Source organism: Sceloporus occidentalis, unplaced genomic scaffold (assembly GCF_023333645.1).
Source record: "Sceloporus occidentalis isolate IW3139 unplaced genomic scaffold, rSceOcc1.0.p SCAF_52, whole genome shotgun sequence".
NCBI classification, from domain to species: Eukaryota; Metazoa; Chordata; class Lepidosauria; order Squamata; family Phrynosomatidae; genus Sceloporus; species Sceloporus occidentalis.
In genome coordinates, this window is record NW_028317032.1 from 1365312 (window position 1) to 1392769 (window position 27458).

Sequence of the window (27458 nt, forward strand, 5' to 3'; positions counted from 1 at the left end):
TGGAAAATTCTCAGGTTGGTTCACCTGGAGCCATGTAGTTAATATACCGTATTTGCTCGATTATAAGACGACCCTGATTATAAGACGACCCCCCAAAATCTGAATATTAATTTAGGAAAAAAAACAAAACCTGAATATAAGACGACCCTAAAGGAAAAAAGTTTTACTAGTAAATGTTAATTCATGTAAACTATTTTTTTAAATAAAAGCTATGATTGAGAAAAATATTTTTTTTGTTTTTATTTCCTTGTATTTTCCAACCTGTCCCCCAATTACGCACATCTGCCCCCAGGCTTGCCACACCAATATGGCACTGTGGCCCATGATATGCCTTTTAACCCTCTATATGCCACTGTGCCCCATGGTATGCCTTTTGACCCCCTATGTGCCACTCTGCCTCCAGAAATGCCTTATACCCCTATATCCCATTCTGGCATTTAGGGGGTTAAAAGGCATATTATGGGGCAGAGTGGCATATAGGGAGGTATAAGGCATTTCAGGAGGCAGAGTGCTTTATTAAACGCCACTCTGCCTCCTGAAATGCCTTATACCTCCCTATATGCCACTCTGCCCCATAATATGCCTTTTAACCCCCTAAGCGCCAGAGTGGCATATAGGGGTATAAGGCATTCCAGAAATGCCCTATGCCCCCATTTAACACACAAACGCACACTTACCGGTGCTTCCAATTTCCTGCTGTATTGCCGGGGCAGCGGGTTGACGTCTCCTTCCGCTGCAGCCGGAAGGAGGTGGAGTTGGCAGCGGGGGTTTGTCTGCGTCCGTCGCGGATACCTTCCCCGGCTGTCAGAGATCAGAACTCTGATTTCTGACAGTCGGGGAAGGTATGCGCGACGGACGCAGACAACCCCCGCTGCTAGCCACACCTCCTTCCGGCTGCAGCGGACGTTGTCCACGCGGATCGCGTAGACGTCAACCCGCTGCCCCGGCAATACAGCAGGAAGCACCGGTAAGTGTGTGTGGGGGGGGAGACAGGAGGATCCAGGTCCCCTGCAGCGGTGCAGGGGATCTGGATCTTAGTCTCATAATCAGACCTCTATTTGAGGTCTGATTAGAAGACGACCCCGATTAGAAGACGAGCGGTATTTTTCAGAGCATTTGCTATGAAAAAAACCTCGTCTTATAATCGAGCAAATACGGTATATATTGTCAAAAGTAGTGTTTAAAAAATAAATAAATATATATATATATATATATATATACATAAATTTAAAGTAATGGATGCGCCTTAGTACTTTAGGATTTAGAGCAGAAATACTTTGTTCCTGTTTTGAAATTGATACGGCACATTGTAGTAAATGCAATAATTCATTATATATAGTGTTTTAATAACCAATTTATGATATAGGGTGTGATAAACCAGTGCAGGAGCTGACTTTGGAAATATGACTATAGCAACTCGTCTTGGTAGGCAACTTTTCAAACTAAGCTTTTAAACTCGGGCATCAGTAGTTGCTTGTAACACGGGGAGTCAAAAGGATGATCCCCAAGAAATTCTGAATTCTACTCAAAAGTATGCTTTCCTCCAATGATCAGGAATGCCTCATATCAATGTATATTTTTAATATAACAGAATTCAAATACGAGGACTGGACAACTTTTTCTGTAGATTTAGATTGTGGGTCCTGCCTAAGTTACAATCTACATTACAGAAGTGTAACAGCCCAGATGGGGAAATGATCCGTCAATGTGTCATGGTTATGATCTAGCCCGTTCTGCAGAAGGCTCATTCGGGTCATGCCTGGCACAGAACTTGCACCTGGGACAGGCATAGTACCATACCCAGACACACACACTCTAACAAACCCAAAGACATGTTCACACATTAAAATAAAAACACTGTAACATACTAAGACACATACTTTCATTAAAATACCCAGACACCTACACTAACATACCCAAAGAGACATGTTCACACACTAAAATATCCAGACACACACAAACATATGCAGACAAGAACAAGAAACTCGCTCTATGAGGCCTCAGTCTTAGAATCAGTTTGCCCAGCAGGTTACAGCACTACTCCCGCGAGATCAAGCAATGAAGCTTCATGACCCTTTTTACCCCCCCTCGTGGAAATTAAGGAGATAAAGATAAGAGCGAGGGCTGAGACTTGCCTCTTTATCCCTACAACTCCCATAGTGTACTGCCCTCTGTCTGTGTGTGTGTGGGGGGGGGGGGGGCAATTGGCTGTACCAGGCATACCTCGCCAGGAAATTATTTCTAGTCACCATGGCAACCTGGCACCTGTTGAGCCCTGACTTAATCTCTTTCTTTCTTCCTTCGGGAATTCTCCATTAACAGCACGACTCTCCCTCCCACTAACCAGGTCCGATGCCTTCATCCCTCGCCAGATTCTGCCACTTCCACCTAAAAAAACATCTCTAGAATCTGCCCATTTCCCACCCAAGAAGTCTCTCCTACAAGACTGTCCTGCTGCTGCTAGGCTTATATTCCTTACACACGTCTTACCCCAATCTGTGAAGCCCTCCACTGGCTCCCAGTTACCTGAGGAAATACATTGAAAACTCTTGTACTATACACAAGCTTCCATAATACTGCTCCTCCATACATTTATTCCCTTATAACAAAAGACATCCCTATTAAATCTTTACATTCTTCTCATGAGCTAAGGCTCACTTATCACCTCTTCCTTTTCCAGCTTACAAGACTTCACTTGCGCTGCCCCCATATCTCTCCGGAATCTAATTCCACCAAACCTTCCGCTTTTACTCTCCTTCCCAATACTTAAGAAAAATCTCAAAGACCACATCAGTGAGGTGTTACCCGCAGCGAATCCAAGTCCCACACTACCTCTCCTCTTTCTCCATATCTTTGCCTTACCCCGTTCCCTGTAGATCGTAAGCTTTGTGAGCAGGGCCCTGTCTACTTAATGTATCAGTTTGTCTTAGTCCTAAGTCTAATTTTGCCATACCCATTAAATATATGTTTTGTAAGAAGTGATGCATACAAAAAAAGAATACTTTCAGGCCACTAGTTGTATGATTTAATCAGACGAGATGACCCCCTCTCATCCTGGTTTTTTTTTCTCCTTAAGACTCTTTATATTTGCTGTCGGTTACTTCTGTAATATCGTTTTGATACCACAGTCTTTTTATTATGTTACTTTGTTAAAATATTCCTGGGAAGCTTTAAAATTCGGCGAAAAAACTCCCAATGTATATATAAATATGTTAGAGATAGGATCCCTGACTGTTCTACTAGAAGATCAGTATTTTAGATACCCAGGTAATAAGAATGAAAAAGAAAGCTGAATGCTGACAGCTACATCGCAAATCATGGTCTGGGTACGGTTGAAACCTTATGGCCTCTGGGGAAAGTACAACCGAGTGTCTCCCTGCCCCTCCAATATCAGCCACTCCGTGGAATCTGCCTCTCGGTTTACACACGTACTCACACTCGTACCGTTATGTGTACAGCAGAATCTTACCATCTACCATCTGAAGTACTACTGTGGGTCCACATAACATTTTTTGGGAGGTCTGCTGTCAAGATATCCATTATTTTTTCTACTGCATTACCTGAGCGCCGTGTACTTTTTTCAGACATGGATAACTGCACATTATTTTGGTCTTTAACATTGAATTTTGAGAATTAGATAAGCGACCACCTCCAATAACGGGCTGGCTCAGTGTTCAGCGCATGTTAGGCCGGTCCTTTTAAAAGATTTTCGACTTGCATTAAATGATGCGTTTAGTGAAGCAGTAGAGCTTAATATACCAAATTTCCTGTTTGTTACATGAATCTGGTATTTTCATATTAGCCAAGAACATATGGAAACATAACGGTCTCTTTAAACATGTAAATACATTGAAACATCTCAATAGCAGGCTGATCAGATTTACAATATCAAGGTATGCTTGCAGACATAATTCAGTATTCAAATCGTTATGTTTTGTTTCGTTTTGTATATTGTTTTAAGTCAACCTCCACATCAAAACCCTGAGGCAAAATAGCTGTTCTGTATCCTTTTATTCAGATTTAACCGGCGATTCCATACTCAGACATACCGGCTGGGAGTGAAAAACACCCACATCATAAATCTGCTAAATCACAATAACTCTTTCCAATAAATAGTCATTTTCCTCATAATAAAACACCTGTCATTTTCAAAACAAAGGACTCCAAATGCATCATTCTTAGGCTAGGTTTCCACTTGGGTTTTTGTCCTGCGTTTTTTTTCTTGATGAAAAACGCCAAGAAAACTGCCACTGCATTTTCCTGCGTTTTGGCGTTTTTTTCTGGAGTTTTTTCTGGCGTTTTAGCCTTTCTGTGGAAATTGCTTTTTTTGACCTTAGGCAGTTTTTCCAGCCTTTACAAGTTAGCAGTTTCACCCAGCTAAAAGGGATTAGGATAAATGGCAAGTATCTGCCCCCGATGTCATTTACTTGGTAGACCCCTTTGTCTCTTTTCTGTGGTTTGTAAGGCATGCTTTATTCCGAATGTCTGCTCCTCTAGGAAGATTGGCCCCAAATGATGGTGCAAATTGTTTGCTGTTGCTTTTGGCACGCAGGATCCAGTTGATGCGTCGGGTATGTTTGTTTGTAATGGCATGTTTGTTCCAAATGGTGTAAAATTCAATATGAACCAGTCCAGGACTTTGTTGTGTGTGAAACTGTTTGTTTCCAGCCTATTTCTCGTAGGACACACAGATACTGGGTCCATCCTCTGCATTGTAACTGTGGAAAAAACGCCATAAAAAAGCCAAGGCAATAAACCCACATGGCTTTTTCATGGCGTTTTTTCTCTCCCATAGACTTCTATTGGAGAAAAACGCCAAGATTTCCTTGAAAAAACGCCAGAGTGTGAACATGCTGCGATTTTGAAAAACTGCCACAGAGCCCAAAAAAGCAGAAAAACGCCAAAGAGGACTGAAAAAACGCCAGACAGAAAAACGCCAAGTGGAAATGGCATTTTGCGATTTCCTATTGAAAAACAGCTAACATCTGGCTGCTGCGTTTTTCCACTAAAAAAACGCCAGGTGGCGCTATTGGCGTTTTTATGGGCGTTTTTAGCATAAAAAAAACAAGTGGAAACCTAGCCTTAGGGTTCTATTTGGCAGCCAAACCTGCGGAAACTAAACATGACCTAGAAAGACAGTAAAAATAGCTGAAACCTGTGGACATTTAATTCAACTACCGCAAAAAGTTCCTTTTTACGTTGGTGGCAGGACAGCCATGGAGTAATGGAATGTTCATATCTTGTGCTTAAAGAACTGGCATCCTGCCTCCTTCCCGAAGATCATGTTAAAAGGCATTAGCTACGAGGTTAGATTTGGTCACCATGCAGATTGCCCACCCTGGCCAGACCTAGCAAAACAGACAGCCTAGCCCTAATGAGGGACTCGATCCATTACATCAAGGACTCCGTGTCCAGGCTACCCTGGTCTGGGCCAGAAGAAAGCTTTCAATCATTTGTCCCATGAGTTTGTGGGTGAGGCTGCGCATATGTTTAGCTTAGAGGTCAAGTTTTGCTTTTAGGATGACCTGCGCTACCAAGACACTTTGAGCTAGCTGTTGGTAAACGGCTTGGAAGCGGATGCAGTGTGTTATGGGGTCTGACAAGGCTACCCCCTCTTTTGACTCTTGTTTATGTCTGTTGCATAGAGTTCTTTAAGGGCTGCTTTTGACAGAACTCTGTGATAATAGTAACCACCACACCGAAAGGAAGAAGCAAGGACCTGCCTGGTGACAATCTTCTGCTTTAGAAATGGTAGGACTTTGGCAAAGCTTTAGATGCAAAGGTCAACTGCAGGAATCCAGAGAACATGCTACAAACCTCATCAAGATACTTGAGGTCTGGTTTGGCAGAAGTAGCAGTTCCTGAAAAGCTGGGATACGTTGCCTCAGAGGACTTAAAATCTGAGGGAATAAAGGAGTTGCTGCACTTCAGGGAGTTCAGCCTCAGAAGGTTTTGGTGATCCACTGTCAGGGACTGGGTCCATACAGACGACTGTAACAACCCAGAGCGCCCAAAGATGGTGGGGAGTAGCGGTGTTGGACAGGGCCTGGTGTAAGGTAACTGCACTCTCCAGGGTGTTGAGCACCTAGAGTTGTGCGGCCACATACCAGGACCCTGACATAGAAGCTGATGTTGTCCAGAACAAAAGCAAAACTTGGTGATATCCTGCAGGCACCCTGGATCAGGCATGAGACATAGCACTAGAATCATGTGCAGGATGCTGCAGGCTGGGAGTATGGAAGCTAAGCAGAGTAACAACAGAATATAGCAAGCAAGGGGGACAGAGCGAGCAAGGGACAGGGAGACCGAGCAAGAAACATAGCCAGACAATACATACATAGTACATGACACGACAAAGGACAGGGAAAGGAGTGAGAAGCCGAGATCCTCAGACGCTTCTCCTTTAATCAAGGATAGGGATAGGACATCTTAACTGGGACATGGGGAGAGGAGAGAGGAACCGAGATCCTCAGATGATTCAGGTAAAAGAGGGCAAAGGTACATAAGAGACAAACATGAATAGAGGAACTAGCCTAGGACTATGTGATAACAATTGGAGATTCTGTCACATCTTATGGCCATAGTATGCTAAGCCCACCACTACGCCAAAGTACTCCAATGACAGTGGGTCCTAACACTAAACGCTGCCTACTGAATTACGAATAAGATAAAACTAAACATTGAACCTAAACACAGAACCAAGAAGGACATACCTATAGACTGCAGACTGAGAAACATAAACGGGTGGGACACCTTATAAAGGAAACAGAGCTGAAGCAAAGAGCAAAACCAGAATCAAGGAATCAGAAGCACAGAACAGAGCATATGGAAATCCAGGAATGGGTTACAGCAAAGGGGAAACTCTAGCGAGACAGGGTGGGGGGGGGGCGGGACAAGAGAGAAGCAGCTCTGCAGCCTGAATGGAGCCGGCCATCCACTCTGACATGTTTGTGACACTCACTCTTTTCACTTTGGATGCAGAAGCATAAAAGCACTTCTGACTTCAACAGAACTGATCTACAAATAGTAAAAGCTATCAAAACAAAGGTTATTAAGAATTCATAGAATAAAGGATGGTTTTCAAATGAGAAGATAAAATAGTCCATTTCAATTTATGCACTATAGACATTTCATAAAAGAAATTGTTAATATGAAAATATAAAAATGTATCATGACCAACCAAACAGAATGAAAAAATAATTTAAGCCATAACAGTAACGCAGTTTCATAGAAACATCCATTAGTTTATTTATGCCTGGTTATTAGTATAGTGGAAGAGACAGATAGATATGACATTCACTAAATTTCCTACTCAAAATGGTATAACGCTAACCCTATTTGTATGTTCGTGTGTCATTTATTCTGGGCTAAGTACATTTATTAAAGGCATTAATCATTATTATTTGTTAAATCTTCAACTGAGGCTTGGAGGCACAATAGACGAAAGCTGTTTAATATGAGCGTTGTACTGTGAAACAGTCTCGTACATTGAACTTTACATTGATAAACAGAGCATAAAAAAAATCTGACCAGCTCAATAACTCTAGGTAATTCTCATAATTTTAGCCACTGGACTATCAAACAGTTAAAATGTGTTGTAATGTAGTAACACAAGCATAGCACCGGCTCCTGAATGGGTCACCTGAGTTAAGCGGGTAGGTGTAGCAGTCTACTGGAACACGGCTTGTCCCTATTACATCACTAACAAGCTGGGAATTGGACAGAAGGGGAACAGACCAAAGGTCAGGCCCCTCCAGCTCAAAAGAAGAAGTCCAAGCAATCTGATCGATACGTGCTGCCCTCAGTGGCAAACCTATAGGGATCCCAGAACAACTTCAAATTTAACTTTATGGGGTTAAAATGAACCCTTGGAACATCAGTGTCGCTGGTTAAACATTTTGGATCCAAGATATTTCATTTTACTGCTAAATGAAGCAGAACAAACATATTTTGTGGATCACAGGAAACCCAAAACCCAGATGTGGACAAGTCTCTTATTTAGATTCTAGAGTACAGTTCTAGAAACATGCCTTACAAAAATGATTCCAGAATGCAGTGTGTTAAAAGTTTGGGGAACGTACAACTTCACACTTCAGCAAATAAACCTCAACAGAGATTCTGTTTATATTTTGAACATTTCAAGACAATATCCGCATCTTTGTTAAATACTCGCACAGTGTCATCCAACAAGATCGGTAACTAAATTTGACAAATAACTTTGGAATGGTTTATTAACATATTAGCACAGTGCGTTAATTATGTCATACGTACTGTGGGTTATGATTTTTGCATGCGCTGCTAGTATGCAGTATAATATAGAGATGGGATGTTTCTGCCACCTTGTGGTCATTCGGTGCATAGGCGGATAGTCACTGCCCCCCCCCCCCAAAAAAAGTTTATTAGATTAGCCACAAAAAGTGCCAATAACACTGTGATTAGCCAAAAACTCATTTGATGCAATGTGAATTTTCGAGCCTCGTTTTGGGTCAGTAAATCGCTGCTCCGAAAACCAGCTAGTTGGCATTCCAGTCCAAGAGTAATACATTTACCAGAATTTCACCGCAACACCTAAAACACAATGACTGGAGGTATGGGGTTTTAAATTCCAAGGTGTAATCTTTTCAATTACACTGAGGTGGATTAAGTGGCGTATTACGGAGGAAAAGAGATTCAGCCCGGAATTAACCAGGCAGCGCAAAGCAATATCCAGATGGTGCATTACAAATAGGCTGTGAATCACACCTGCTTCAGTCCATTCCCTAAAATGTTCCCCAGCAGAAGAACAAGCACACATTGCAAAATGGCTTATGTTTTGTTTCACGTAAATAATTGGGAAGGGGTGGGGATGGGCAGAAAACGGTGAATAAAGGACAATGTGGTTAATTTAGAATTGACAAAAACGAACCACAATGTAGAACATGATTGACAGGTTGAATTTTGGAGAACACAAAATATAAAATACCTGGTGTGTGTGTATATGTATATATATAATAGTGTTATCTAATAGTGTTTCTCCACAGCACTTGCTGGCCATACTATAAAAAAGAAAGCAGAAAGATTAGATATATAAAAAAAACACAGCATGGAAAAGAAAAACCTTTTCGGGGCAAAGGAACAAGCAAGCAGGCAACCACTAACATAAAAACAGCAAGAAAAAAAAGGAAAAGGGGAGTTTCAAAGAATATTTATGTTCTTCCGAGACAACAAATTGTAACCGATAAATCTAAGCGATAAAACTGCGCAGCATTGCAATAAATTCTTCCATCTTTCTAAAATACTCAATATTGATTGTCTTTGCTGTGTTGACCAGGTATATAGTCAAGGTTTTCTTGCATTTAGAGAAAAAGAAGATTGGTGAAGTAGAGAAATAGATACACATGTGAGTGGTATGAGACTGGGTGAGATCATCTATGATTTTAGCATAATTTATATATATATATATATATATATATATATATAAATATAATCTCTATAACCTTGTATTATCCCATTATATCGCCAAAAAATCACAAAACATTTACAAAAAAAATAATATATATATATATATATTAATAATGTGATCTTAATGTACAATGAATGTGTTCTAGCCATTCTTCGGCATAACTATTTGAAATAAAATGTTCCTGGAATTGTGAAGCAGATTTACTTTACAACAAGCTACTTACCCCTCTCACCAGCTCCATAATAAACGTACGACAGGGCACAACTGAACTACGAGATATTAAAATGAGGGAGACACACATGCAGACAGACAGCAACTTTATTTCCCATGGATTCTTAAATTTAAACAATGTGACCAACTCAATTTTCCATAATTATAATGCAAAAAAATAAATAAACTGTGACTTCACGGTAAGATAACGTGTTCTTTCAACATCAAAGAACATTTTGCAGCACAAAGTATACATGAGTCTTTAATCAACATTTAAATAAAGCATCGATTCAGTGGGTTCAGGCACCAAAATTTACTTTGCACTTGTGCTTAAAATATATATTTCTTCTAAGCAGGGGATTAGAGGTAGAGACAAACTGCTGATTTTTCCATTCAAAAATAAAAATTCTTCCTTAACGTTAGGCCTGTTTTAAGAATTAGGTAGTACATTTTTTATATTATATATATATATATATATATATATATATATATATATATATATATATATATATATATATATATATATATATATATATATATATATATATATATATATATATATATATATATATAAAAGAGATAAATTCCAAGCATAAAACAGTACTGGATAATAAAGTGTGCTTTGAGAATGAATGTTTCAATGACAAATAATGTGGGGGAAATCCTCAAATTGGATGGCTAAATCATAATCTAACATAGTATGACTTTATAAAATACAGTGCAGCTCAGGATATTTCGTAACATTCTATAATAATTCTAAAATAATTTAGCTGTTCTATAACTAGACATACTGCACAGCAGTAACTAACCAAGCATCGGGCATGCAATTCCAAAAATTAACTTTAACATGTAAATAATGAAGTTGAAAATTAAAGTTTCGAAACTATAGTTACGTTTCAGTTGAGTGAATTAAGTGCTTTCAAGGAGTAATACTGACCCTGCTATAAGTGCGTAAAACAGAATTTCTAAATTTTGGCTGAAAAGAACATCTAACTTGCAGATACTGATAACTAATCACGACACACATTGTCTTTCGTAACAAAAGAACACACTATATATATATATATATATATATATATATATATATATTACATATACATATAATATAATATATACATACGTGTGTGTGTGTGTGTATATATATATGTATGCATATATTATAGAATTGGCAATATATATTATATAATGTCAGTTCTATAATATACAGATATATATATATATATATATACACACAGACACATTATAGAACTGGCATATTATATATAATATATATATATATATATATACACACACACACATACATACACATATATAGATGCCAGTTCTATAATATATACATACACACACATGTATGTATGTATATATTATAGAACTGGCGTGTGTGTGTGTGTATATATATATAATACCAGTTCTATATATATATATATATATGTATATATTATAGAACTGGCATCTATATATATATATATATATATATATATATATATATATAATACCAGTTCTATAATGTGTATATATTATAGAACTGGCATTATAACAAATTATATTATATATATATATATATATATATATATATATATATATTTATTTTTTTCTACGACTCTGGAAAGAAACAAAAAGTATGTAACGACAGTAAGTGGGCCTAGAGTCACACTGATACATAAATATTGTACATTTCGATTAAAATGACAAATGAATATAAACTGAAGCTTCGACGTGTAGTTAGAGTCACTATGAAAGTTACTTATCTGATTACAATAAATCTACGCACAGCCGACAGTTGCTTTTCCCCAACTCAAGAGAAAGAAAATGCAGTTTTACAAATGTACTGGATTGTTAATGAGAGAAAGTTACTCTGCAACAGATCAATCTTGCAGCAGGCGCTCCTGTAAGCAGTAAAGTCTTCCGACACCTGTTAAGTAAATGGATGCAAGTCACTTTCACAAATACAAAAAAAAAAAAAAAAAAAAAAAGCATACATTTAAATGAATTTAGAAATCTTCGTGGCCTACAATCAGGCCAGGATTTTTTACGCAGCTGGAGCACTAGAAACCTTATATTGTCAAATTTACCAAAATGTATGCAAGGTTTAAAAAAATAAATAAATAAATAAAAAAATAGGTAGAACTTACCATCATCAGTAAACCTTTGACGAGATGAAACCATAGACTAGATTATTTCTGCAGCCTTTGCTCATCAACAGTACTGTATCGAGCGAACCTCCGGTCCTCTGAAAAGAAGCACGACTCATTCTGTACGTCTGACTCGCCGAGTTTTTCTAGCAAGTGTCGGATACGTCCGGCCTCTTGGTTTTCTCCATGTAGTAAATACTTTGTCCCTTGCATATACAAACTAGACGCTGTCGAACTGTCTTTGGGACATGTTTCAATGTTTTCCCTTTCGCTGAAGCGCCCATGTCCCCTTGAAACCAATTTATGAGCAAGGCTGCCTTCGCCCTCCCCATACAGGCACACTTCCAGTTTGGTCGTTGGATTGGTTTTAATGACTTGAACCATCAGGTTACGCTTTTCCACGAAAGTTGTGAACAACTCATTTGCTTTTGTAGACCAGCTAGTTCCATCGCTGGGACTTACGCCGTGTAACGTGCAACGGTAGGCAAACAACGGGACCCGCGCAAGTTCTTCAGGAATAACTTTCAGTCTAACGCTATCGGCGTAGGAAATGCGCTTGGCTACGCCGTAATCAAAAAGGTTTAGCAAGATGGAGTCGCCTGTAATTTTCACAATTTTTGATCTGCACCATTCCCTCTCCTTGAAGCACCTAAAAAGGCAGGCAGTGCCGACCCTCAAAGCATCATGTGGCAACGAAGAGATATTATCCGACAGTTTACGCATCGCTTGCCACAACTTAATCACTATATCCATGGAGTCTTCTTCTAACTGAAGATAGAAATCGGATGGATTATAAGCTCCAATGACAAAACAGGAGTAAAGCGTTATACGCTGCAGCGGGGCTACAGGAATCATTTGTGGGCATGTAGTACCCGTTCCTGAACTACCATGAGGTTCCAAAGAATTTAACCCACTGGAAATCTTATTGGCATGGTCAGCAATATACTCCATTAACAACAAACTGTCGATTAAAACCTCCACTTTCCAGGCGTGTTCCGCAGTTAAGAAGTCAAGGAAAAGAACGAGTACCCTTTTCTGGAAAAATGGTAACACGCTCTTCAGTGACATTTCGCTTGTTTTCTCAGCCCACACCCATCGGCAAGCAATTGCCTGCCTGGGTATGGACAGTATATCTCCTGTTAGTACTTTTGCATTGTGCATGCTTATCGTTTCACTGGTGCCACGATCAATAAAGAAAACCAGCATCTTCATTTCTTTTGGAAATACTTTTTCGACTGAGGCGCGTAACCACGTTTGCATAGTACTGGATTTTGCCAAACACACCATCCCTTCGGTAATATTTCTCGGCGCAAGCCGGTTGTCTACTTTTCTGACAATCGGCTCAATCTGTAAAGTTAAATTAGACTCTTGCGAATATTTCTCCGGTATAACGAAAAATTTGCTATCGTCTGGGGTGTAAATATGTTTCACTCTTTCGAGTTGGCCAGGATGAATGTTCTGGTCAGGTACCTGCCAATTGTTCTCTATAGGACAAACAAGCCGGACATCTTTCTGACATTCAATCTCTTTGTATGGCATGCCGATAATGTTTTGATTTTGATCGGTGCTAGGATTTAAACCATTTTCCTTTGTTGTAAAAGACGCCTGTTGAAAGCTCGTAGTCTTAAAGCGTCTTAGAAGTTCTTCAGCTACAGATTGTCCTTTACAAGTTAAGCTTGTCCCCCACTTGGAGTCCCTAACGCTTATGAATAAACAATTGACGGGTTCGACGGTCACTAGCTCCGAGAAACCTGCAACCACATCTTCGTTCCATTTACCATTACACTCTAATTCATGAACGCCACCAAGGAACGACTGGATACTTAATTTAGGTATTTTAAAAAATTCCTTTGGAAGCATGAAAACCCTCGATGAATCAACAATGGCTGTATTACCATAGTCAATGAATTCCACCTCAAAACAATTGTCTTCATCAACTTTTTTAATTTTTGCTCGATACAGTGCCATATCTTCGGGATACTGGGCTAAAACTAACTCACCGACTTTTATGTTGCTCCCATCAAATGTTTCAAGGCACACAGAATCGTTATTTAGAGCTTCGGCAAGCATCAAGATCTTTTGTTCATTTTCACCAAGCTGTATATAAAAATCAAACGGACTGTTTATGTGAGAAACATACCCTACGTGGCTTGTACCCGGTTTAATGCACACTTGAGGGAGATCACTGGTTTTTAGACTTGGCTGTTCCGACAGCCCTGGTCTCGTACCGCTAACTGTACCGACGGCTAGTCCATGGGTTTTTGGTGTTGATTTCCTTGGAGCGTCAATAGAAAAAAAGCTCTGATTTGAGGATTTAAAACCACCGCCATTGGAATCTTGTTTCACAAACTTGAGTGGCTGATCATATCCTTTTTGAGACATTAATTGGCCTTGTGATTCTGGGGTCCTAGCCATTTCACAAGCCTTAGTTCTATTTGGAGACCTTTTCTCACTTGGGTTATTACACGCAATGCTGGTCTTACCACACGTTGGTTTTTCACAATTGGGTTTCTTTGACAGTTCAGTACGCTCTGAAAGAGATGTCATGCCAACGAGTTCTTTGATTTTTGCATTAATTAGGACGTTTTCTCCATATAGGTCCAGTCCCAGCTGACCATCAGGGGTCTTGGCTCGAACAAGAGCCCTTACCATTTTACCGATGCAGGCATCTTCAAACCACTTCTTAACACTGTTTGTGAAAAGGTAATCTTTTAAGCCAAATAGGTAACATTGAATTGCCTGCATTGGCTCAAATAAAACATCTGTGGCCTCGTCTGGAATAGGCAACATCTCATTTTCTGATACCATTTGACTGTTTCCAAAGTCTACGAAAAAGGCGAGAAAGAGAGATGAAGATTCTAGCGGGCACATCAAAGCTCTGTAGAAATTGCCATCTTCAAAGTACTTTACTACACACAACTTCTTTCTTCTTGTAACATCTTTTTTATTTACGTGCTCCCCAATTTCAGTAACCTTTTTCACTAATGACTCAATTGTTTGTGTATTTTTAGCAAGCTGGCAATAAAATCTCCCAGTACTGTAAACGTGCGTAACATAAATTTTTACCTCATGTCCCACTTTTACATCAAAATCTGAGTAACAGAATGCATGTAGATTGAAGGATCGAATTCTTAAAGGTGAAAAGACGGCATGCCCTTTGCTCACTAGAAATTGGGACACATCATTACAAGACGTTTCCAAATGTACTCCATTACAGAGGCCGGTAGAACCACTGCTGAAGAGTGCGTATATTGTACATTTTATGGTCCCCTTGGCAATAAATCTGTTAAAATCCATACAGGCATTGGAAGTCCAGGTGTCGTTAGAACTTACCGGAACAATGTTACTCAAACTGCAACGAAAAGCCTGCCCTTCGAGTTGAAGGAACTGTGATTTAATTTCTCTGAGTTCAGAAATGGAAACTCTTTCCAGATTACCAAAGTCAACAAAAAGCACTTCTACTTCCGCTCCAGAAACGTGCTTTGTGACAGATGCTCTATAATATGTACTGTTGGTTGGATTTCTAGCAACACATGCAATCTGTCCATGCCGGTATAAGCTTTTGCAATTAGTATAGTAAACCTGAATACTTTCCATTAATTCATTAAGCTGGGGTGTTTTATCCTGCTGGTGGCACCAGAAATCTCCTGGGGAGTTCACCTGAGAACATGCTACCTCCATCATCGTTCCAGGCTTGAACACATACTGCTTGTAACTGATAGGACATACAGCGTCTGTGGAATCATAACACCGTGAAGAAAACAGGGAATCGTCCTTGAGAAAATCTTGTAGGCTTAACGGTGCCGCGCTGTTTGCCACGTCGGCCTTTTTCTTTGATCCATGGTTTTCGATGTGAACGGAGCTTTGTTTGCCCCCGTTCTTGGATTTTGCATCTTGTTTGGGCAAACTTGGCTGTGAATTTGCCATCTCGGCATTAAGATTTACCTTCCAATACTCAGCAAATCCGGCATTCACCATAAGCATTACGATATTTGCATTTTCAGAGTTTTCCGAATGACGTATATCGACCACATATTTGTATTTTTGTTTTGCGAGCACATGACAAAAGAGGGCTTTACCTGAAACAGTTTGCTTAAAAAAATCATTGGCGCTCTTCACCCATACATCATCAACAGGACACGCATAAGCTAGCGTGCAGCACATGGCCAGGGCTGGAAGGACACAGAACTGCGGAGGTAATGTTTTAACGTCACACCTGTCGACGGTCTCTGTATTTCCGAAGTCTAGAAAATACACGGCAATCTGTAACTCCATCACCTCGGTCACAACGGCTCTATAGTATTGCCCATCCTTGGCATAAAGAGCACAGCAGAGCTGGCCCGGCTTTGGGTCTTCGAGAATCCTTTCAGTGGGCTCACACGCGGTATACAGTTTTGTGATCTCCTCCATCATTGCGGCAAACTCATACTGACATTCGTCTGTTCGTATCCAGAAGTTGGAAGGGTTTAACACGTACTCAACATAAACCACATGGATCGAATCTACCTCCATCTGGATGGTTTTGTAAGAAATGGTTTCAGGTTCTCTCTCTGTTTTGGCGGCACAATTTTCAGACGATACACTGATTTTACTCTCTTTCTCAGACGTCATTTTGTTAGAAATGTTTGGGTAGGCGCTTGGTGAGAATGTCGGAACAAGCTTGTTCGATAGGAGGCATTTCGCGCTGAGCTCATGATCTCGATCAAACAATGTTATGTAGTATAAGCTTTTGTCACATACCTGGTCAATGGAAGCAATAATGGTCTGCCCCAAAAGCCCCTGCTTAATTAGCATCAATTGAATATTTCTAATACATTCCTCCTGGCCATTTACGCTTGCCAGCGAACATGGGACCGCCATCATGGGTAAAGACAGAAACTCAGATTGCAGTTTTTGTACACAGGAGGAGGATACGATTTCATAACTTCCAATATCCATAAACCAAACTCTCATTTCTTCACCCGAGATGAGTTTGTAGATGACTCCTCTGTACCATAAGCCGTCCCTTCTTTTAGCAGCACAAAGCACACCAAAATTGTCTGACACAGAACGTTGTTCCATCTTCATGGTTTCATAGTGCGAAGTCATAGAAGCGGTCAGGTTAATCAGCTCTTCCTCCCATGAGAATATTTGACAATAAAATCTATCGGGGCTGAGAGCCGCCGAGATCTTCACCTTTTCAGCCGTGCCCAGAGCTAAGTTAGGTGTAAGATGGCGGAGGATCTTTTGGAAACTTGGATGATTATCATTTAAATGGAGGGAAAAATCAGTATTGGGTTTTTCTGGTTGTAGTAGGTTAGGCATTTGCTTCAGCTGGGAGTTTGTTGGGAGTTTATATAAAAGGTCAACAAGAAAACAAAATGAATCAGAATCAATGTACCTTGCTAAACCAAGCTCAACAGCATGGCTAATAACTTTTGGTGTTTCTAGGAGGATAACGTGATGTTTTAAGGATGTCTGGACATGCCCTTTGACTTGCAGGCCTTGCAAAGATGAAAAATAGTTAATTGCTTTAGGGGTCCACTTCTCTCCAATCGGTAATATGTTTGAGAATATTCCATTAACCACCTTTGGTGGAATTGTAAAAACGTCAGCACAAGCTGAAGCAATATGTCCTCCGCTAACTTTGACCTTGTTTCCTTGATCTATCAGGAGAACCTCAAACAATCCACCTGTTCTTTCCAAAACCCGTCCTCTGTTCCACGTTCCAAATGGCTTCTCTTGAATCAAGCAGAACTCTCCAACGCCAATGTTCTCTTTGCGTTTTGAGGCAAGTTGTATCTCTTTTTGCAATATATGATAGTCAAAATCAGAAACAGAAACATACAGTCCCTGAAATGTGATCAGAATGTCATTGGAATGGCAAGTAACAGAAGACAGCTTCAAATCCATGTTCATTTCCGATTTTTGCTTTGATTGCACAGATTCCATTCCAGCTAAAACAGAAATATAAAAACGTGATTAATACAAGTATTTGGTGGATTAAAATGTTACATGAAGTGTGCAACAGACACAATATATATATTATATATAGATGCACGGTGCCTTGCAGAAGTATTCTAGTGCTTATCAATTTAATTCTGTATGATACGTTAGTTAAAATGAAAAAGAACACAAAATCAATTATTGTAAGGAAGCATTAGATTTGAATAAGTAAAAATAACTTAAAATACCGAAGTATTTAATCTTCAATTTTTGTTGAAGCCGCTTTTCTAGCAATAGTTCAATGCTGTCCATTCTGATAGGACATCGCTCAATCACCTCAATTTTCAAATAGTGCCATCAATTCTTAATTGATCGAGACCTAGAATAGGTAAATTTGTACAAGATCCCAGCCCTGTTGATGGGACGCATCCCTACAGTATGAGCATGGGTAGTATCTGTGCTTCATGTTTTGGCGGAAGTTTTATACTGTTCTCTTTTTGCCACAAAACCTCACATTGAAGGCGAGATGCACTCACGCTTTCAGCAAACTCCAGACATGCTGTTAGATGGTAGGTTGAGAAAACTTTTTATTGACACCCTCCAGTAAAAGCCAGCACTATGCCAAGATCTATATATGGTTGCCACCGAATTTGAGGGACAGCTTTTTCACAGCAGCTTACACATACATTTAAATCACTTTATTTCTAATTTCTTTAACTCACTATTTTCCATGAGATCAATAGCCAAAGATTCTAGAAAAAGGAGCAACTTTAATAGCTCACAGGTTAAGGGCAAAAAATGTAAAACTATAGTAATTTACATTTCGGTGTTTTAAAATAAGAGATGTGTTAATGGGTATTAATTATTTTGCAAGGTAAATTTTTTTTTTTTATTTTTTTTTTAAGAGTGAAAACCAAAATGGAAAATTGAAATTAAATTGAAATTTGTATACATGGGAGATGGACCAAGCACCAGGCTCTGATAAAGAAATGTAACATATACTAATAACAGAATTATGCTGAAGAGAAACATCTAGAAATTGGTATGCCATATTCCCAGGTTCCCACTTAACCGAGCACTCACTTTCCCTATGAACACTGCTCCTTATCACTGGACATGAAATGACCATATTCCATACTTCTGGTAGTAAGGCACTTCAGAAGTAGTAAGGAGGGAAGAGAATAACGATGACGTACAAATAGAAAAAAAATGTAGCTCAAGCAACACAAGAAATAGTCCAGTAGCAATTATATTATGATTATTCCTAAAATGATGCGACTACAAATATAGGCACAAAACACACACAATAAACAAGTCCATGCTAATAGTCCCGAGGGGAATATCTCAGACTTTCTGGTGTTGAATTTTTGAATTATATGAAAATATCAGACTGAAAGGGTAAACCGTCAGTTTTATTATTATAAACCTCTCTCCTCCTTTGATATACTGATGGAGTATTTTTCCCCCTCAACTGTCTACACTACGGTAAACATTCCTGTTTAGTTATTTATATTAACTGGTTTACAGCCTCGCCCAGACCAAAAAAAATCCTGAAAAAGGCTTCTTCCACTAAGTTATTGTAATCTGGGCATTCTGCCAAGAGCTCTCCAAAAGGGAAGAGTTTTATATCTTCATTAAGTAGTGAATTGTAGACTGAGGAACACCTAAGCTATCCTACAGGGCATGGTTATTTAATAGCAAAGTGCTTTTGATCTGTAGAGCTCCTGTTGTGCAATACTGTTTTTTTGTAAACATACCGTATTTGCCCTAATATAGGCCGCACCCCCCCCCCCGCTTTAAATCTTTAAAGTAGGGGTGCAGCCTATAATCTGGGTTTAGCGCAGGGATGCGCAATTCGTATTGCCCGCCGCCCGGGACATGCAGTTCCGGGTGCCAGGCAGGTGTTTCTATTTCATTTAGCCCTGCCGCAGCACTGCAGGGGACCTGGATCCTCCTCTCCAGTAGCCGTCTGCGCGATGCAGACAACCCCCGCTGCCACACTTCGGCTGGGGCTTCTATAACCATCTGGTGCTCCACCATAGAAGCCCCGGCGGAAGTGCTGGCAGCAGAGGTTTTTTTTGAAAGATGTGCAATGTTTTTTGGACAGAGCAATACGCCCATTTAAAGGGGCAGTAAGACCCAGTTTCTTCTTCAGGCCTCACAAAAGTAAATAATGTTTCTGAAAAAAAAGGCTCTGTGTCAATGGGAAGAACACCTTCCCCATTCTCACCCGTTTCCTGCAAACTTGACATTTTGTTTGTAGATGTAAAGAGGTCTTTTCACCTACAACAAATTAAATGAATCAGTTAGTGGCATAGTAAACGTTTAAAACCTACAACAGCATTTGTGTAATAATATCTAGAGAATATCCTGTGTGAATCCCCTCTAAAATACAGCCATTGGACTCTCAATCTACACCTTAAGTAACACGAAAAAACATCACTGACCTCGCATTTCTAAATGTCGTATTGTGGTGGTCTTTCGCAGGCAATGGCGCTATGTGACTATCACTTCTGAACGGAAAAAGAACAAAGAGAGACAATTTGAGAACGAGAGCACGGCAGAAAAAAAAACAGCTCTTGGCCAAACAGAGGTTTCATAGAGTATAAAGTATTCGGTTTCTTCATTATTTTCTTAAATGCACTTTTTAACACGGGGAAAACTGAAATAATAATGATTATGTCGAAGGGCAACACCGTTATAGAACTTACGCAAAGCTGAATGCTTCCACTCACTGCACACTAGGAAACTCGGGTGAGCCTTGTTCCTTAACTCTGTCATTGCCAACAGTCCTGATGTGTCCTGGACTGTAAGAACTACTGGACTTACGTCCTGACCGGTAAAGCCACAGGCAACTGCTCAAGTGCATTAGCCAAGTCTGGCATTACATGTGTTCAAAAGAGGTGTTAAAAACGACTACACGTTTGGAGCATATTAACAATATTTATTTCACTTCTTCCTTATTAACCCCTTATAGACCAGGCTGTTTTTTTTACTTTTCATACCCTTTGGGACCGAGGCTGTTTTAACACTGTTGCGGAGCTCGTGTTTAGATTTTCATTTTCTCCTCAGTCAATTAGGGTACCCACCCAAGTTATAAGTTGTTTTTTCAGGATTCTTCAGATACAATTTTTTTTGATCATATCTAAAAAATATATAAAAAAATAAAAATAATATTAATAATATGATGAAAAATTGAAAATAACTTATTTGAAAAATCTTTTACTCCTCCAAAAAAGCCAATGTAAAAACCTGCTAAATTCTACTATTTGTCCTGAGTTTAACCCCTTGATGACAATTGCCGGTCCGGGCACGTTAACGACAATTGACGTGCCAGGTCGAGGCATTCAGCAACGCCACGATCGGCACTCGGGGCCATCTCTGGCCCCTCCCCGGGGCGTCAACATCCGCCATACATTGTATGGCGGCGGACGCCCATTTTAAAAGCGTTTAGGAGGCGATCAACGATCACCTCCTAAACTTAAATGGTGTCGCTGGAATGCCTCGATCAGGAGGCATCCAGCGACACCAAACACTTACCTCTGGATGGACTATGACCGCTCCGGAGAGCGGGAAAAAAAACAAAGACGAAAAAGTTCGCTAGAAGGTCTCCAGACCCTCTAGAGAACTCTGGCTCCACTTGCAGGTTGAATACAGGTACTGCATTCAACCATGCAAGTCAATGGAGCCCAGCTTTCTAATCACAGTGTGATTAGTAAAAATAAATTAAAAAATAAAATTAATAATAATTAGAAAAAAATAGTAAAAAAAAACCAGTAAAATTTAAAAATAATTTCCCACTGATGTCACTATCAGGGGAACCTTAGTTGAAAAAAAATGTTACATTTTTTTTCAAAAAAGGCAAAAAAAAAAAATATATATAACATTTTTTATATATAGTCCTAAAATTAGCATATTAGCTTAAAACAATTCTCGCATGGAAAGAGTTAAAATACTAGCATATTAAATGCCCATGGGGTGTCTACTTTAAAAAATGTATGATTTGATGGGGTAAAATGAATTGGCCGGGTTCAACAATGTCCCAAATAACACGGGGAGAAGGATGGCCACACATCTAATTTCCAATTAGAAAAATGCACACGTACCAAATGTGGCCTTTTAGTTCCCCCAAAAAATGACAAACCCATGCATGTGGGGTATCACTGTACTCAGGAGATGTTGCTGAACACATATTGGGGTGTCGTGTGACAGCGGCATAAACTAGGAGCTGTAAATTCATACATATAGTAGGTGTGTGGGGGAAAAATGCACACAAAAAAATACTACTGCAAACTTTGAAAAAATTCTGGTGGTAAAATGTGTGCATGCAAAGAGTTAAAATACCAGCATTTAAAATACCCTGGGGTGTCTAGTTTTCAAAAATATATGGTTTTGTTGGGCACACTGAAATGGCCCGGCTCAAAGATGTACCAAATAGGGCATGGGCAGTGGATCCCCAAATGCCAAAGTTCAACATTGAAAATGCGCATGCCCCAAATGTGGCCCTTTTGCCCCCAAAACAGCCAGGCAAAATCATTCATGTGAGGTATCGCTGTACTCAGGAGATGTTGCTGAACACATATTGGGGTGTTTTGTGATAGTGACATATACGAGAACCTTTTAATTCATACCTGAAGTAAAATGTGTGTGAAAAAACAAATGCAAAAAAAATTACTACCATAAAGTTTGCTAAAGGCTGATGGTAGAATTAGTGCTTGGAAAGGGTTAAAATACTAGCATTTGGAATACCCTGGGCTGTCTAGTTTTCAAAAATATATGACTTGATAAAAACATTGGGTATTTCTAAACTCAGGACAAATAGTAGAATCTATTTAGCAGGTTTTTTCATTACCTTTTATAAATGAGTAACAGATTTTTCAACTAAAAGTTAGAAACAGTCATTTTTTTCTAAATTTTTCACCATATTTTATACTTTTTTTAATAGTAAATAATATGATACAATCAATACAATGTCATCTAAAGAAAGCCCTTCTTGTCCTGAAAAAAACAATATCTAATGTGTGTGGGTTCAGTAAACGGGAAAGAAGAAAATTACAGCTAAACACGAGCAGCGCAGAAATGTTAAAACGGCCATTGTCACGAAGGGTACAAAAAGTAAAATCAGCCTTTGTCACGAAGGGGTTAATGAAATGACGTGCTTGGCACGTCATTGGTCGTTACCTGACCGTTTGTGTCCGACGTCAGAGCCACATCATAAGGGGTTAATCATCTTTTTTTCATGTTAATCTAGCCATGGTTGGCAGTCAGAATTGTGCATAATATGGCCTATGAGCAGAAATCAAGCAAAATCTTTGTATGCTACGAAATAATAATAATGTAAATAAACCGTCATTAAGTCAACAGTATTGTGTTTCATTATTTCAAGGCCATTAAATGGGATTTGGGAAAGAAATGACAGAAACCCTCCGGTGCTGGCTGTGAGCACATTTATAACGTTTATGTCCATTATGACCCAGAGCTAATACGCTTAACAAGTTATTTAGTGGAAACTATGGAGGCAAATGCGATTCTTGTGTTATGAATGTCCCTTAAATGAATATATTCCTACACCAAAGTAGAAGTTCCAATGAAATGCATCATTACCTATTACCCTGTCAGAATGACATCAGAGTATAATCAATGAACACTTTAACATCACGGCTCCTGAGGGCTCCTGAGTACTCCTGAGGTTAACATACGCAAACGTAATATATCAAGTGATGCTTTATAGCTTAAATGCTAAAAAAAATAAAAATAAAGACCATTAAACCATTCTGGTAGTTTTTGGGCGAATGGCGTCAGGCAGCCGTATGACTTTACGAAGCAGACACATGAGCTCACACACTCCTGTATGCAACCGTGAGTTAAACTCGTATACATAATAGCAATGCCACAAAAATCTAGAAATCAACGCTGCGATCGCGTAGAGTTTTATATCTCGGCAGCTCAGTCCCGAAACATCAGGTCCGACGCGGCCGGTAATCTAGGAATGTATTGTGTGCAGTTAGACTCGCACAGACTTAACCGTAGTTACAATACAGCAAACTTTCACAGAAGGTACTTTAAGCAAAAAATAAAACATCAGATCAATGGGAAAAAACATAAAACTACAACATGCTGCCAGGTTCTAGAGTTGACAACTAATAAACATTGTTCCACTTATCTGCCACCCTAAGGAAATTATTGTCAACACAGAACAAAAACATATGTAGCTGTACTGGCCCACCAGATGATAGGAATGTTAGCTAAAGGCGATACCTTATAATAATTGACCAATATATAAAGAAATGGAGTCACATGAGGTTCTGGGAACCATCCGAAGAGGCCTTGTAGATCCTGTAAGCGACTCAATGAGGTCTATTCACTAAAAGCAGAGTTAGCAGGAGACTTGTGGCCTCAACTTCTTGCCTTCACTATACACTGTGACGGTCCAATGCCAGGGAGCTCTGGCTCCAGAAACAGCTTGGCTGGCCCTGTATAATGTAGGGTTAAAACAGTCACGTTTATCCCCACCTATTAAATTATACATTGCACAGGGCTCACCCAACCTTTTTACTGAAAAAAACTTGCAATGGCTGGCCCTTCATAATGACTCATCTCACACTCATCTCACACTCATCTCACACTCATCTCACACTCATCTCACACTCATCTCACACTCATCTCACACAATCACAAGACTCGCTTCAGTGAATAAACCCCATCTGCTCTATGATGGGCGAATACAAGTTAAATTGTAAATTCCACGTGATTTCCATTGATACATAACCCCTTCATTAAAATTAAAAAGCAAAAAACGGGGCTGCCATGACGTCAAACGCCTCAGCAGATGCACGTGATGTGATCACACGGGGACCCTAATAAATACATTAGAAACACTACATTCCCCTCTACCCGCCATTATACTCAGAAGCGCATACATATAAATTAACAGAGACGAACATTAGGATACTTAGCACACAGTACCCGGGGCCCCGTACTATACCGTTTGGACAGCCGAAGGCGGGAGCTCTGCCGGGGAGGGACAGCTCATCCTGTCACACGGCTGACACGCTACGTCATCCACTGTGCGCCACCTACAAGATCACGTGACACACGCACACACAGTCGGCTGAATGCCAGAAACAGGGAACCCGAATCAGTGACGCGATAAGTGCGCGCCGGTGGCTCCCTAGACCTGTGAAGGTGGTTATCCCGGGTGTAAATGCTATGATGATCAGCTAGTCTTTTGTTAACTAGTAGTTAGAGGCATTTGTTGGATAACCCCGCTAGTGAGTGCAGTTCAGTCATCTCAAAGACTCAGCAAAAAATAAATAAAAATAAATAAATAATTGAAATATGTGCGTATTGTACAATGCGCAGTTATTATTAATGAACGTTACGTGGGGTAACTAACTGATGAACAATTAAACTGTTTAGACGCTGCTATGTAGAGCTAGAGCTTGGTCATTATTTCAGGTTCCTCCTACTCGTATTTGTGTCTGAGGGTCATGGGATTTGGGCAGCTAACCTGGGAAACCCCGATGAATAACTAATTTCCTATTGTGGAACAGTAAAGACAAGGTGATGATAATGCCTTAGCTGTGTATTATATATATGTGTATATATATACTATATAGGGTATTCAGTAGCTACTGATCAGTTAGAAGTCATGAAATCCCTTGAATACGAATTATAATAAAAAGCCATCCTGCCACAGCCGGTTTTTATTTTAATTTTAAAACCTTTTGTTTTATGAAATCTTTGTCCTCCAGCAGGTGTCCCTAGCAATACATACAAAGTAGCCAAAGAAAGATCACATGTCTATCAACATTACTTGGAATGATTAAAAGCCACAAAAGTAATTATCCCCTTACCACTAGTCCAGGCCACTCAGTATTTATTTTTTTCTCTTTTACATTTGTGACTCATCATACGGTGGAAATGCCAACTACTCCAAATAAATGGGATAATGTAAAAAAATCTGCAGTCCCCCTTGCTGTGCCAAGCAGTGCCAGTGCTAAGTTGCGCTGATCCTCTAGTGGATGAATTGGCACGGTACAAACTGAGACGGTATATAATGTGGATCGGCGGATATGGATAGCTAAATAGTAGTAAGTAGCAAAGCTGACCTTTGAACTCAGAGAATCAGGGATTTACTCTAAAGCACAGGTAAATATGGCATATATGTAGGTGGGTGTCATTTAATGCCATTATATAAAACTCTTCTCTGATGAGGCTGGGTATTAATGGCAAATGTTAATTATTAGTACACTTGAGCACTCAAGGGCTGTTTTTATTCCAATACTATAAACAAATATTCCTTAAAAATGACTTTTAAACCGATTAAGTACAACATGGCTGGCTATTATATTCCTCCGTAGTGCACCTGAACATCAGATTGCGTTTTTTTAAAGGTTCAGAATGTCCAAATAGCTTCCCACTAGATCTAATACCGCTGTAATCAACTCGATCTATATTAGGACCGCTACTATGTTAAACTTTAGTTAAATGGTTTCCCAGGTTATTGTACTTTGCCCTTATTTTGTCTAATGCTGTACAGCTGCCATGTGAAGCAATAGGAAAAAGTAGAAAAAAAAAAAAGCTTTGGTTTGGTGCGTCGTTTCATTTTTGAAACCTTTACTTAATTTAACATTAATTAAGATGACTTATGATCCTTTTTAAAGCAATATATCACCAGTTTTGTACTTTTTCAGACATGTGTAAGAGTTACAATCACTGCAAAGGAAGCCCATTTAGTGTTTACCGAATGCAGCTATTAATAGAGTTTGATTTGGAAGGCAGACCCTACCAGTAACTTACTTCCCAACATTTCAAATGTTCAGAGACGGCCACATTTGTCTAACGTGGTGTGATTAGATGCTTTGCTTGGAGGCAGGTTTTTAGTGACCGAATAACATATTTTATTCACACAATTTGATTTAGAATTGTAATAGGAATCAGGGGTCTAGCGGGATGCCCCTGGCCATCATTGCCCCTTCTTTGCACTCTGAGCTACGTAGCTACAGGTGGGTGGTAAGGTGCTGCGTAGGAGGAGAATCTACACCAAAGTAATGACATGACGTCAGATGCAAAAGAACACGCTTTATTGGGACTGGGCATGGTTTATATCCCGTAGCCATCTTACAAGGGGAAGAGCGGTTGACATACAACAGGGAACAGGAAAAGACTAACATACTTAACACATAACACAATGGCAAAAGAATACACAAACAACAGCCCTACACTGGTCTCATACTGACAACTATAGCAAATTGACAATAGGGGCGAAGGGAGTGGGGACGTAACACTTCAACATAGATTAGAACTTCATAATTATGATTATTTTTAATAAAAATGGAAATGCACACAAACTGCTGTTTAGATGCATGTTATTATGTGTTTTATGTATGTAGAACTCTGCAATATACTTACAGCCACCATATATCATAGTAGCTTAATTAGGGGGTTTTTTGCCTTCTTTTGGATCAAGAAGGGTTGAACTTGATGGACTTAGGTCTTTTTTCAACCTTATGAACTATGTAACTATATATTTTGAGCTGGAACATTACAGGAGTTAAGGAGGGACAGAGGGATTTGGGTTCCAAAGAGAGACTGTCTATTCTAGACAGGAACAGAGATCTAAGGCTGCCATCCCGTCTGAGGTTTACGATGTCTGGAAAAGTTAATTTCTATAGTAACCAACATTGTAAGAAACAAAAAATTTTAATTATGCAATTAGTTGTTTTTTGTTTTTTAAAAAAAAAAAA

The 27458-nt window shown here is 39.5% G+C and overlaps 2 protein-coding genes across 2 annotated transcripts in view; one reads left to right on the forward strand and one right to left on the reverse strand.

The window, feature by feature from the left end:
- Positions 1–11826: 11826 nt before the first annotated feature.
- On the reverse strand, positions 11827–17682 carry LOC149288318 (tudor domain-containing protein 15-like). The gene has a single exon (XM_089491868.1). It carries the CDS (start codon positions 17680–17682, stop codon positions 11827–11829), a length of 5856 nt encoding a protein of 1951 aa, XP_089347994.1.
- A 553-nt stretch (positions 17683–18235) lies between these two features.
- LOC149288319 (apolipoprotein B-100-like) overlaps positions 18236–27458 on the forward strand; it is a 74518-nt gene continuing 65295 nt past the window's right edge. Inside the window, exon 1 of the mRNA XM_089491869.1 lies at positions 18236–18278. Within this exon, the coding sequence (XP_089347995.1) occupies positions 18236–18278 (43 nt within the window). The remainder of the gene's footprint in view (positions 18279–27458) is intronic.